This window comes from Acinonyx jubatus, chromosome B2 (assembly GCF_027475565.1).
Source record: "Acinonyx jubatus isolate Ajub_Pintada_27869175 chromosome B2, VMU_Ajub_asm_v1.0, whole genome shotgun sequence".
Taxonomy (NCBI): Eukaryota; Metazoa; Chordata; class Mammalia; order Carnivora; family Felidae; genus Acinonyx; species Acinonyx jubatus.
Genome location: NC_069385.1, coordinates 19,655,511 through 19,668,828, shown reverse-complemented (window position 1 = coordinate 19,668,828; position 13,318 = coordinate 19,655,511). Strand labels below are relative to the sequence as shown.

General features: G+C 36.1%; 1 protein-coding gene across 8 annotated transcripts in view; it reads left to right on the top strand.

Moving 5' to 3' along the window:
- ADGB (androglobin) overlaps window positions 1-13,318 on the top strand; it is a 164,754-nt gene that overhangs the window by 110,347 nt on the left and 41,089 nt on the right. For all 8 annotated transcript variants that reach the window (XR_008298287.1, XR_008298286.1, XR_008298288.1 and 5 more), the window contains 4 exons: window positions 4,379-4,513; window positions 5,028-5,181; window positions 8,551-8,738; window positions 11,702-11,886. Coding sequence is in view for 2 of the 8 variants with exons in the window: in XM_027056687.2 (XP_026912488.2) it covers window positions 4,379-4,513; window positions 5,028-5,181; window positions 8,551-8,738; window positions 11,702-11,886 (662 nt within the window). In the remaining 6 variants the exon portion in view is untranslated. The remainder of the gene's footprint in view (window positions 1-4,378; window positions 4,514-5,027; window positions 5,182-8,550; window positions 8,739-11,701; window positions 11,887-13,318) is intronic.

Here is a 13,318-nt window from a genome sequence, read left to right as displayed (position 1 = left end):
TTTACACACACACACACATAAAAGAAGTAGACCTTCTGGTGATGTTGGAGTTAGCAAACAAAATCTCAAAAGTTAACTATAATTGAAATGCCAAAGAAAATAAAGAATAGGAGAACATAGATCAAACGTTTAGATTAATAAAGCACAGTCAAATAGAAATGATATAAATGAAGATTTTAACAACTAATATTAAAAACATATTAGTGGGTTTGGGGCACCAGGGTGGCTCAGTCGATTAAGAGTCCAACTGTTGATTTTGGCTCAGGTCATGGTCTCACATTTCATAAGATCGAGCCCTGCATCAGGCTCTGCACTGACAGTGCAGGGCCTGCATGGGATTCTCTCTTCCTCCCTTTCTCTACCCCTCTTCCTCCCTCTCTCTTTCAAAATAAATAAATAAACTTAAAAAAAATTATTGGTGGGTTTAACAGCAGATTTGTCAGAACAGAAGAAGACATTGGTGAACTTGAACTTGGAGACAGATCAATAGAAAAATATCCAAAGTGAAGCATAGGGGAAAGCCAGTGGGAAATAAGAAAAGAGCACAAGGGACGTGTGGAGTATCCTCAGAAAGTCTGATACTGTAATTATAGCCCCAGAATGCAAAAAGATGATGCCTGAGGCCTTTCCCAAACAGGTAAAACACATCAACTCATGTTTTTGGGAGACTGCATGCAAACTCCATGCAGAAAGGATGCAAAGAAAAGCACACCTAGACTCACAGTAGTAAAACTCAAAAACAGAGGCCAAAAGAAAACCCTTCAAAGAGCCAGAAAAATAATGCGCATTAGCTTCAAAGGGCAATCAACAAATAGCTACATATAGGAGTAAATTTCATGACCTTAGCAATGAAAAATGTAGAAGTTGGGTAAAAGGTTTTAAAGAGTTCTAATGTTATAGCATTACTGCCGAAATGGTGTAAGTAATACTTTAGATGAAGCTCTAACAGGGGAAGGGATACATAGTATCCTTTCTAGCAATATGCTAATGAACCAACCAATGATTCTAAGAAGAAATAAGATTAATCTCACAAATCTTCTGAAGAACAGAAAGGGAGGAAACATTAACCAATTCATAATCTTGATTTAAAAAATTCACCAAGGGCAGAAACAAAATGAAATTGCAAACCAATCACACTCATGAAATTGCCATCCAATCACCTTTTTGAGTAGGTGCAAAAATATGTAATAAAATATTAGCAAATCAACATTGGAATTAAATAAAAAAGGATAATACCTTATAATCAAGTGGGTCTCCTATTCCCAGACATAATGGTGACTTAACATTAGAAAAGTTTTCATTTTAATTCATTGCATTAACAGGGAAAAGGAACAAATCATTCGGTCCTGCAGATAGGTTCCAAAAAAAACATTTGATAGAATTTAACACAAACTGAAAATTAATTTTTTTTTTTTGTTTTTAGAAAACTTGGACTAGAGAAGTCTTTCACTAATATGTTATTGGTATCCAGTATTTTCAAAACTTACTACAAACATGATTAGTGGTAGAATTTTGAAAGCTTTTTCTTAAGTTTAGAAATGAGACAAAAACGTCTGCCTGACTACTTCCATTCACGATAAACCTGGCATAATTCTGAGAAGGGCAAAATGGCAATAAAGCAAAATAAAAGTCATTGGTATTTGAAGGGAAAAAAATAAAACCACCACTGTTTACAGATGACGTAATTGTATATGTAGGATGTTTTTTAAAATCTGCAGAAAAATTATTAGAATTAATGAGAGAATTAAGAAAAGTTGTCAGAGACAAGGTCGATATAAAATAACAATTAGATTTCTGTTTGTAAGTAAGAGACAAATAGAAAATTACATATGAAAATATATAAACATTTTTAATAACCTAAAGATAGTGAAACAAAATTGCACAGTGCACCAAATATCAAAATTTTAAACACAGAGGAAATCCAAATCTTTATAGTATTTGTCTCACCCTGAAAGTGAGTCTCACTCACCTCACCGTAATCCTGGCTCACAGATACTGCCGATAGCTGATCATCCAGCTTGACTCACTTTTGGTCCAGAATGTTTTCTAAAAGGGCAACCCTTTTGCCTGAGATTCCAGCTGAGTGGACACAAAGAAAGGGCACAACCCTTCTTCTCTAACCTGCCTTTGCATTCTGGGGAAAATCTCTGGGCCAGAAATTATATATAGTTTTCATGTAAATGAAGTGTCAAAACTATGAGCTCCCCTGTTAGGGAGCTGGTGTATTTGAGGTGTAGGTGTCTTTGAAACATAGGCAGAACTACATCAGGGGGCCACTGTTCCTCTCCAGGTGCTCTTTCCACCATAGCCAAGAGCATTTCTTAGAAATTCAGTGACCATCCAATACAGAGGCCATGCTCTTTCAATAGTTTGAGTTCTAGACCCACATCTATTGGATGGATGAAACTGACATGGCTGACTGATCTTTAAATGTAAATAGCAGGAGCATCCAAAGCTACCTCCTCACCCTAGCTGGATTCTCTTATTTGGTCAAAAGCCCATCTTTCAGTATAAAACCTATATTAACCGCAGCTTACTAATTACCAAATGTGTACCCTGGGGTAAGTCTCTTATTCTTTCTAAAGTTAAAATTTTATTAATAATATTTAATATAGGGAAATAACAATTTTAATGTAAGGAAAACAAAATGTACCTCACAGTACTATTCCTTCATAAGGGTGTAAAGATAAATTAAGGTAACACAGAAAAAGTACTTACCACAAGCTACAGATTGAGTCATTACAGAACATTAGCAATTGTAAATACTGCTTTATTATTACTACTGAATGGGAACTTTGAGGTCCTGCAGCCTAGCCTTACATTCCCAGATCTTAAGGGGCAGAACTTCGCCAAGTGAACTTTGGGCAAGGCTCAGTTTAGGGGTATAACTTTCTTTCTGTACTAGGATGCAAAGTTAAAATCTTTCAAGTCTTTTGGAAATATTTCTCTGGGTCAGTTCTCTGGGTCATTCAAGATATTCTATATAGTATATCAGGATTTTGATGGCCCTATATGCACTAGAATATCCTAAGGCTTATGAAAAAGTGTGAAATATATGATGGGAATAGTAACTGGAATGCCTCTAAATCCTTCCCTTACCTTAGAATGGTGGCTGCTCCCATTACAATTCCCGAGGTCGCCTGCTTAGTGGCTGCTTTGGCTCAGCCAACACCCACATTTGGGTTAGGCCAGTTCCCATGGGATTGGTAGTGGTGCTCTGCATTGAAAGACCATCACATCATAGTTCCTAGTTAGCGTGGTCGGGGTATTTATCATTTGAACTGGGACACTTTTCCAAAAGGGACAGAAGGAGCACTATTAATAATTATGCCAGGATTATGAGCATACATCAGGGCTGCCCCAGGCAAACCAGGATATGTGTCCGTCTTAGTTCTCATGACTCCCTCAAAGGCTTACAACTGCCGCAAGGATAAATCTGTCAATTTTCTCCCATCATCAAAGACCAATGATCAAATGGAACATGTGGATCCTATGCCCCATAAGACTCTCACGGCTTCGCTTCTCACTGACAGTATAGTGAAGCCATGCCTCCTGGAAGGCAAGAACACCTCTGGCTCTGTCTTGACCTCTGATACAGAACCATTTTCTGTGGCCACGATGGCTTCCATCTCAGCAAATTCCATCGACATTATTCCAAAGACCCTAGATTCCTTGTGCTACTGAAGCTAGATCCAGTTCCTGGCAGAGGGGGAGGATAAGAACATAGAGGATCTTTCACATCACTCTCATCCTGTTCTGAGATAAGCCGCAGCCTTCCAGGAGGAAACAGAGAAATCTCTACCCGTACTTGTTTTAGCCAGTTGCACACACCATTCCCTTATGGGCCAGAAATCATGTAGAAGGAAAACTCTGACATTCTTTCCTTGTTCATGTCTTCAGTGGGTTTTTTTTGTTTGTTTTATTCGTTTTTTTTACAAATCCATGCCTTAGCCTTACTTTAAACTATATTCTGTATTGATTCCCTATGTCAATTTCAGACCTTCAGTGGCCTCCACCCAGTTTTACTGCTACTTTGCCTGTTTCTCATTTTCCTACCCTTATAGTTTGAGTTTTGGTGCTGATTTCCTACCCAGAAACTTTAATTACTTTCTCAATCATGAATTAAGTTCTCCTTTGATTAAGAACTTCAGATAACTTTAGAGATCTTTGAGAGACATCTTTCATGGTTGACCTGGAATGGGAGTCCCCTACCTGGGAGCCATGCACCATGAGCCCTCAGCCTTTGACTAAGGACTCAATCCAGCCAACAATAGACTGTGGTCTTTTATGTTGTCTTGCCTATTTATTTTTTTGTACATAAAGTTGATTTTAGAAGTTGTCTTGGCCATTGCAACTTAAATTATTTTTACATTTCTAGACTAATGTTTAAAAGCAAGTGCAAGTCTGTTGAATCTTATCCATGCTATCAAGATGAAGAAACTAAGATTTCTTTTGCCGACTATACTGTGACGTATGCAGACCAGCCACCAAATAGTTGGTTTATAGTATTCAGGTGAGGTTATCATAAATTGTCATATGATGTCACCTTTAAAGGCATGCAGTATTCATATGTGTAGTTTTATTCATGGTAGTAGTGAAACTACAAACTTTTAGCTTATTTTCACAAGTTAGCACTTCTTCCCCACCTGCTATACATTACTGAGATATTATAGGAATTTTTATCCATGTTTCTTTAAATGAAATATGAAGAATGTGAAGTTAATTATTAGAAATTTTTATGTGTATGAAAAAATAATATAATAAATGCAAGTGCTTTCTATATAGAAAGAAACAATTTCATTTTCAAGTAATATTACTAGGTAAAAGTCACAAATAACTTACAAAATGAGATTTTTAAAAGGTTTTCATTTATATGACAAAGCATATTAATAATTAAGAAACCAATATGTATACTTTCTAGTTATTTGAAACTTCACACTTACTTTTTTATTTCTTGGCAGTAAACCTAATTTCAAACTTTCTGTATGATTCATGTCAAGAGAAAGTTTATGCTTTTGTAATTACAGAGAAACATTTTTGTTTCCTCAAGATATGATCTTGCTTCCCAAAGTATATACCACGCTTCCAGTCTGCATGCTCCACGTTGTTAACAATGACACAATGGAACAAGTGCCAAAAGTGTTCCAAAAAGTGGTGCCTTATCATTACACAAGGAATAAGGTAGGTGCAAAATGTATTCTCCTCATACGATACAGTGGCAGTGAGAAGCCAGTGCCTTGCAAGATTCCAGGAGAAGGTAGAGCAGATGTGCTTTCAATCTGCTTAAAAGAGGAATAAGGGTCCTGGTCTTTTTTTCTAGAAGTCCCATTTATTTGACAACCTGAGGTATTTAACGTGAGTGCTAGAACATTCACCTCTCAGCTCTCTTTTTGTCTTCTCTCCAAAGAAGGTATGACAAAAGGAAAGCATTGGAAATTCTTATTAAAATCATAAAATCATACAAACTCTTAAAATGGAAATGGAGCTGAAGGGTTCATTTAGTCCTGTTATTTGATCAAATCAGCCGGTTGCCTCATTTCCTCTGGGCTTTACTCTATCCCTAAATATTTCAGGAGATTTGTGATTACATGGCCACTCCTTACCTACCACCCCCAGTCTTTTATAGGGATACACAGATTCCTTAAAAAGCACTTGACACTTTATTTCTGCCAGATGGTAGATCCTAATCTGATGATCGCTCAAATCATGTTGCCTCTCTATTTGAATCTCATCTTTGTGTTTTGGGTTATCTCCTCTAAGAGGGAAGGACAACAAAAGGCAGGACATACCTACACTGCAAGTTGGGACTTTTTTTTCCCCCTGATTCTTCATTCTTCAGCTGGATAAGTTTGAACCTTTTCGTCTTTCTTTTTGAACTATGGCTGTAATTGACTTTGAAACTTCATTTCAGCCAATGATTCTTTGCAGTATTTTGCACAAATTAAGACATGAATACTGGTGTATGGGAATGAACAATAAATTTTAAAAAATACTAACTCCATAAAAAACCGAATAGCTCTTTTGAGTTGTTTTAGGGATTTAAAAAAATAAGATTAAAAAAATTTTAAGACTTCATTGCACGTTATATTAACAATAAATAGGCGTTTTAGGTTCACAGCAAAATAGAGAGGCAAGTACAGAGATTTCTCATAATCGCCCTGCCCACCCTCCCCACATGCATAGCCTCCCCCATTATCAACGTGCCCCACCCGAGTGCCACATTTATTACATTGATCATCCTACATTGACACATCATAATCTCCCAAAGTTCCATAGTTTATACATTATGGCTCACTGATGGTGCTGTACATTCTTTGGGTTTGGACAAATATAAAATAACATGTAGCCATCATTACGGTATCATAAAGAGGGTTTTCACAGCCATAAAAATCCTCTGTGATCCACCTATGTATTCTCCTTCTCCAACCCGCTTGCAATCCCTGATCTTTTTTCTGTGGGGATTTACTTTTTCCAGAATGTCATAAAGTTGGAATCTTAGTATGTAACCCTTTCAGATTGGCTTCTTTCACTTAAAAACACGCATTTAAATTTTGTCCCTGTCTTTTTATGACTTAATAGCCCATTTCTTTGTAATAATAATATTCCATTGTCCGCATGTATCAAAGTTAATTGATTCACCTACTGAAGGACATTTTCGCTGCTTCCAAGTTAGGCAACCATGGCTAAAGCACCTACATACATCTGTGTGCAGGTTTTTGTACAGACATAATTTTTCGACTCCTCTGGGTAAATACCAAGGAGCACTATTGCTGGACTGAAAAATGAGAATATGTGGGGTTTTATAAGAAGTCACCAAATTATCCTTCAGAGTGTCTGTACCATTTTTTATTCCCACTGGCAATGAATGAGACTTTCTGTTGCTCTGTATCCTCATCAACATTTGGTGTTTTCGGTGTTGTGGATCTTCACTATTCTAATATGTATGTAGTGGTATCTCATGGTTGGTTGAGTTTCTCTGATAACATGTGATGTGGAGAATCTTTTTGTATTTGCCATCTGTGTATCTTCTTTGGCGAGATGTCTGTTAAAATTTTTTTAAACAGGTTGTTTTCTTATTGTTGAGTTTTAAGGGTTTTTGTATATTTTGGATAACAGTCCTTTATTATATGTGTCTTTTGCAAATATTTAAATATTACGTTACTGTCATTCAGGAGTCTTGAAGTAGTTTAGAACAGTCAGGTTCTCTCTTAAAACCCTATCACTGGTTTAGCTTTAGACTTTCACTTACCAATATGTATCCTACCATTTTATAACTCTTTATTTTCCCTCTTAAAATTATTCTCTGAGCCTAGGCAAACACAAAATCAGAGTCATGTAATTTTGTTCTGTTTCTTTAATGCATTAGTACCACAAACTCAAATAATAATGAAAAGAGAGGTAATTCTGTGTAAATCTTCCCTTATTTCCTTGCCCCAATATAATGTCAAAAAGTTTTTATTGGTGTAGTGGTTCTCATCTCGAGTATTATAATTCTGGTTAATATTCCTAGATGTTTATGGCAATGTGTTGAGTTCATTCTGTCTTATGTATTTCATATTTCGTTTCTGGAAATCTAAACACATAAGAGAGTGTCCTTTGCATCAGAATCAACTGGAATGCAAATCTATATTTTTCTTCCTTATTAGAAGTGTCTTGGGGCTCCTGAGTGGCTCAGTCAGTTGAGCATCCAACTTCAGCTCAGGTCATGATCTCACAGTTCGAGAGTTTAAGCCTTGAGTCAGACTCTGTGCAGACAGCTCAGAGCCTGGAGCCTGCTTAGGATTCTGTGTCTCCCTCTCTCTCTGCCCTCCCCCACTCACACTCTCCCTCTCTATCAAAAATAAATAAACATTAAAAAAAAAAAAAGAAGTGTCTGGAATTATAAACTCAGAATTGCTTTGAACTTTTGTATCTCATTATGATATCATGCTGTTGCTTCACTGGCATTTTGGGCCGATGGATAGCCAATTATGTGGACCCAAGTTATTACCCACTATGACATCATCCCAGGTTTTTCAACTGCTTCTTTTCCGCAACCTGAAGAGCTCATCCCCATACTCACATGTGGGATCCCTGGAACCATATCTGCTGTTAACTTGATAGCTTTATCTGCCAATTGACATTGCAAGGGAACTACATTTCCCTGAGCACTCTTGCTTTTCTCATCTTGTATTTAAAAAACAGGGAAATCAAGTAAGAAGTTATTGGGATACTCTAGGATGATGTGATGGTAAAAATCTGCCTAAAGAAGCATTAAAAGAATTGGAGGAAAACAGAGCAATCCTCTCCCAGAGTTACGCACTTTGTGTTATAGATTGGGATCCGCATAAACAGAAGTGTTAGAGTTCTTCATTTTCTCTGGAAATTGTAAGATGGACTTTCTAAAAGGGATTTCAAAGCCTAATGCTAGTAATTTTTGTTTATCAAGAGATCTTGGGATCTTTACATTTATCAAGATAATAAAGCATTTTAGTACTAGGAAACCATATGGTGTACATTTGAGAGACTAGTAATGGTATGACTTACTTCTGTCTAATTCTCTTTCTCTAGAAAGGCTACACATTCGTGGCTGAAGCATTTACTGGTGACACATATGTATTGTCCTCACGTTGGAAACTGCGCCTCATTGGTTCTTATAACCCGCTCCCATGCCTGTCTCGAGACTCTCCAAACAATACCTTCACCATAAAGGAAATCAGGGATTACTATATACCCAATGACAAGAAAATTTTATTCAGGTATATTATATATATTATATGTAATATATAGTATATGGCAAGAGGAAAATACCTAAAATTGGCATTTTTTTGGCCACCAGATGGGTGCTGACATGTTGTCCTTCAGTGACTGTGGCCAGAGAGGTTAAGCCTCTAGATACACGGGGCTCTGGGCTTGACCACGGTTAAATTTTTTAACATATAAATATATTATTAAGGAAATTGGGTGCCTGGATGGCTCAGTTGGTTGAGTGTCTGACTCTGTTTTGGCTCAGGTCATGATCTCACAGTTCATGGGCTCAAGCCCCGTCCGTGTTGGGCTCCATGCTGACAGCACAGAGCCTACTTGAGATTCTCTCTCTTCCTCTCTCTCTGCTGCTCCCCTGCATGTGCTCTCTCTCTCAAAAAATAAATACATAAACTTAAAAAAAAAAAAGGGAAGTAAAGGTCACCTGTAATGAAACAACCTAGAAACAATCGCTGTTAGTATCCTATTGTATTTTTGTATAGTGTTTTATTCTAATCACAGTTTATCATTATTAAGATCATAACATAATTAAAGTTTTGTAACCTGACTTTTTAAAATAAATGTTTATTCATTTTTGAGAGAGAGGGTGAGTGGGGGAGGGGCAGAGAGTGAGGAGGACAGAGGATGCAAAGAGGGCTCTGCACTGACAACAGAGAGCCCAATACGGGGCTGGAACTCAAGAACTGTGAGGTCATGGCCTGAGCTGAAGTCAGACACTCAGTCCACAAAGCCACCCTATAATCTGACCTTTTTACTTCACTTTACAGTGTGCACACTTCCCAGTGCCATTGAAACTTTTTATAAACTCTTGGTTACATAGTAATCATTTGTATGAATATGCAACAATTTACTTTGGTTATTTTTGTTTTTATTACAAATTTTCCATTTCTATATTTTCTACACTATTAATAGAGGCACATTTTATTGTAAATATTAAAGTAAATTATTATTATCTATTTATTATTTTAAAGAGATTATATGTTTTAAAGATTCTATATGTATTGGTAAATTTGTCTTCTAAAGAAACACCTGAGTCTATTTGACAATATATGTACAAATATAATTTACTGTATTCTGGCTACTTTTCCCTCTAATCCTTAGTTATTTGTTAAAAAAAACTTTTTAAATATTTATTTATTTTTGAGAGAGAGAGAGAGAGAGAGAGAGTGAGCTAGGGAGGGGCAAAGAGAGAGGGAGACACAGAGTCTGAAGCAGGCTCCAGGCTCTGAGCTGTCAGCACAGAGCCAGATGCAGGGCTCAAACTCCTGAGACGTGAGATCATGACCTGAGCCAAAGTCGGACGCTTAACTAACTGAGCCACCCAGGTGCCCCTTTATTTATGTGTATTTTAGAACTTTTTTTTTCTTTTAAGAAACATGCATACATTTTGTAATGTAAAATAATCAGTAGTAAAATTAAATTACAGAATGATCTATAGAGTATATCCCAAGCGTATTTTTTTGTTTTTATGTTTCTTTATATATTTCACATGTAGGTAAAAGTTTAGAAAAAATACTAACAGAAAACATATGAACTGTAGGTAATAGAAGGGGCAAAACTCTCTTTTTAATCCATCTGCCTTTTGTCATATGTCTGCACACTGGCTATTAGAAAGCAAGGGAACAAAGGAAAGAAGTGGGAGGAAAACATTCCAGCAATTAAAAAATAATTGTGACATATTTAAAAAATTTTTTTAACATTTATTCACTATTGAGAGACAGAGAGAGACAGAGCATGAGCATGGGAGGGGCAGAGAGAGGGGGAGACACAGAATCCGAAGCAGGCTCGAGGCTCCAAGCTGTCAGCACAGAGCCCAACGCGGGGTTCGAACCCACCAGCAGTGAGATCATGACCTGAGCCGAAGTTGGAAAGACCAATCCACTGAGCCACCCAGGCGCCCCTGTGATAAGACATTTTAAGGACTCTGATGGGAAACCACTGTATCACACTGCAGGGCCACTAATAGACTAAGAAGTGATATTTAACCCAATACCTAAATTCATCCTAGAAGCTGGTCCTAAAGCTATCAAACAGAGTTGGGGGAAGGTGAGGAGGGAACTGCTTCATGAGCATATGTGAAAAGTCGGGAATTAAGAAGTGTGTGGCCTTTTTAGGGAATTGAAGATACTTGTTTGCAAAGTGGAGTTCTAGGGGGTGATGGCAAGCAGTGAGGCCAGAGAGGTTAGCAGCACCCTTCCCTGAGGGACCTCATCAGGCAAGAGATTTCCATTTCACCTTAAAGGCAACAAAACACACTCTTCTCTCTCTCTCTCTCTCTCAAAATAAATAAAATAAATAAATTAAAAAAAAAGGGAGATTTAAGATACAAAAAAAGAGGATACACAGAAAAGCAAAATTTATAGAGAAATTGAAAGTTTATAGGGGATTCACCTATTTATGAGGATTTACCTAAAATAAGAAAAATAAAAACAAGATAGAACAAAAACCTCTTCAGTTGCATTAAGGGAGGGGTTGGGATGGCAATATACTACACATTTCATCTTTTTGTAAGATTCCCAACCTGCATGGTCAAGAGTATAGACGTTGGGTACTAATTTTGATTTCTCTGTATTTTTATGAGTCAGAGAAAACATGGTGAAGAGTGAGGTTTTGAAGGATGCTGCCTGTTGTTCGACTGGAGAGGAGGATATAATGGAAAGATTTGATGTGTCAGTAGTTTGCAGATCTATCATGTTTTATGAGTGTTTATCATATACAAACAAAAAGTTGCATTTCCTGTTTGGAGTTGATGCTGATGAATGTCCTATACCTATTTCATTTTACCATAGCGTATTGGGGTCTTTTGTCAAAGTCTATAATAGCGATAATAGTTTTGGGTCAATTTTACAAAATGGTTTTACTTTTAGATTTTCATATCAGCTAATTACACAGTTTCTTTTACTGAATTAAGGGAAGATCAATAAATTGCTTACAAGTCAAATGTTTTTCCTTATAGGTATTCAGTTAAAGTTGCTTCACCACATCCTGTTACAGTGCAGGTACGGACGTCCAAATCAGATGCATTCATCAAGCTACAGGTCTTAGAAAATGAGGAAACTATTGTCAGCTCCATTGGGAAAGGCCAGGCTATAATTCCAGCAATTAACTTCTTGGGGAGTGAAAAAGTTGTGAGCCCCCAGTGTAAGTGTGGCTTTTTAAATTTGTTATTTAGATCCATAAGTAGATATTTATGTTTACATAACTGATTTTAAAATGATTTAAGAGAAAATAGTAAATAAATATTTAAATCTGTAAAACCTGATATTATAGTAAAATATTTTAAAAAATGATTGCATTTGTGTGTCAAATTAGTCTCTGAAGATCAACAAATTGTTATAATTCTAAGAATTACAATATTATAATAGAAATATATAAATATTTCATATTTAATATGAATATATATTTAATTGAAATAATTAAAATATTATTTTGAAAGATTTTTTCACTGTTCTTTTATCCCTCATTCATTCTTTTCAGAAAATACTCTTATGTATTACAATTAACAGAAGTTTTGAAGCTATTACTTTCAATGTAATAGTCACAAGAACTATTAATAAAATAATATTATTTCTGAAATAATGGAAAACAGAGATACTGAGTTACATATTCAGTTATTTTAGTAACTTGATTCTGACCATAAAAATAATACATTGCCTAATGTAGAAAATTTTGAGACAGAAAATTATAAACAAGAGAAGAAGAAATCCCTTGTGCTTTTCCTGAATACTGCCATTGTGTCTTTTTTTTTTTAAATAACTGATTATATCTTATAGTTGACCTTTACATAACAATTTATAGCCAGCATCCTTCCTGAACTCTCATTCCCAATAGTGCTTATGTTGATTATCTTAAGTATAGAAGCAAATTAGTAAAAAGAACTTTTTACCTATGTTCTACCTAATATTTATATATTTTTTTCTTTTCTCTCTTGTTTAAAATAGATGCACCCAAAGCAGGGCTCTATTTATTTTCTTTTATTAAGTGGGAAATGTACCATATTAGATTAGTAAGGTTGAACTTGAGTAAAATTACAAATTAAGCAATTCTTTTGATCCTGTTTCCTTTTCTGCCATTATTTGACCTTCATCCCTAAATACACCCAGAGTTGTTTTCAGTACTCAGTTCACATTACTGCGTGTGGCTTTTCATTCAAATTGGCCTGCACGCCATTTATATCTTCCTTCTGATACATGAAGACCATCAGAGCACCATTAAGTTTTGCTAGTCTGAATGATGCTCCTACTCTTTAAACTGGTTGTGTTTTCTTCACTCTATTCCACTCAACACAGATTTCATGGTTGTGTTCATGCAGGGATATCTTAACTCTAAAATGTCAGCAGGCACTTATGTGCAGCTCCCCTATAGTATTTGTGGCCTCCTGTTTTCTCTTTAAACAACTAGTTGACCCCAACATTCCTCTCCCTTTGATTGAAGTTAGTGGAGTCAAGCACTGTTTCTGGTTTGTCATATGGTTTATCATTATGTCACTTCAAAAATTACTATTCCAAGAGAATTACACACAAACATTTGAAAAATAACTTTATGAGTTTACATGTGGCAAAGAAGGGAATAG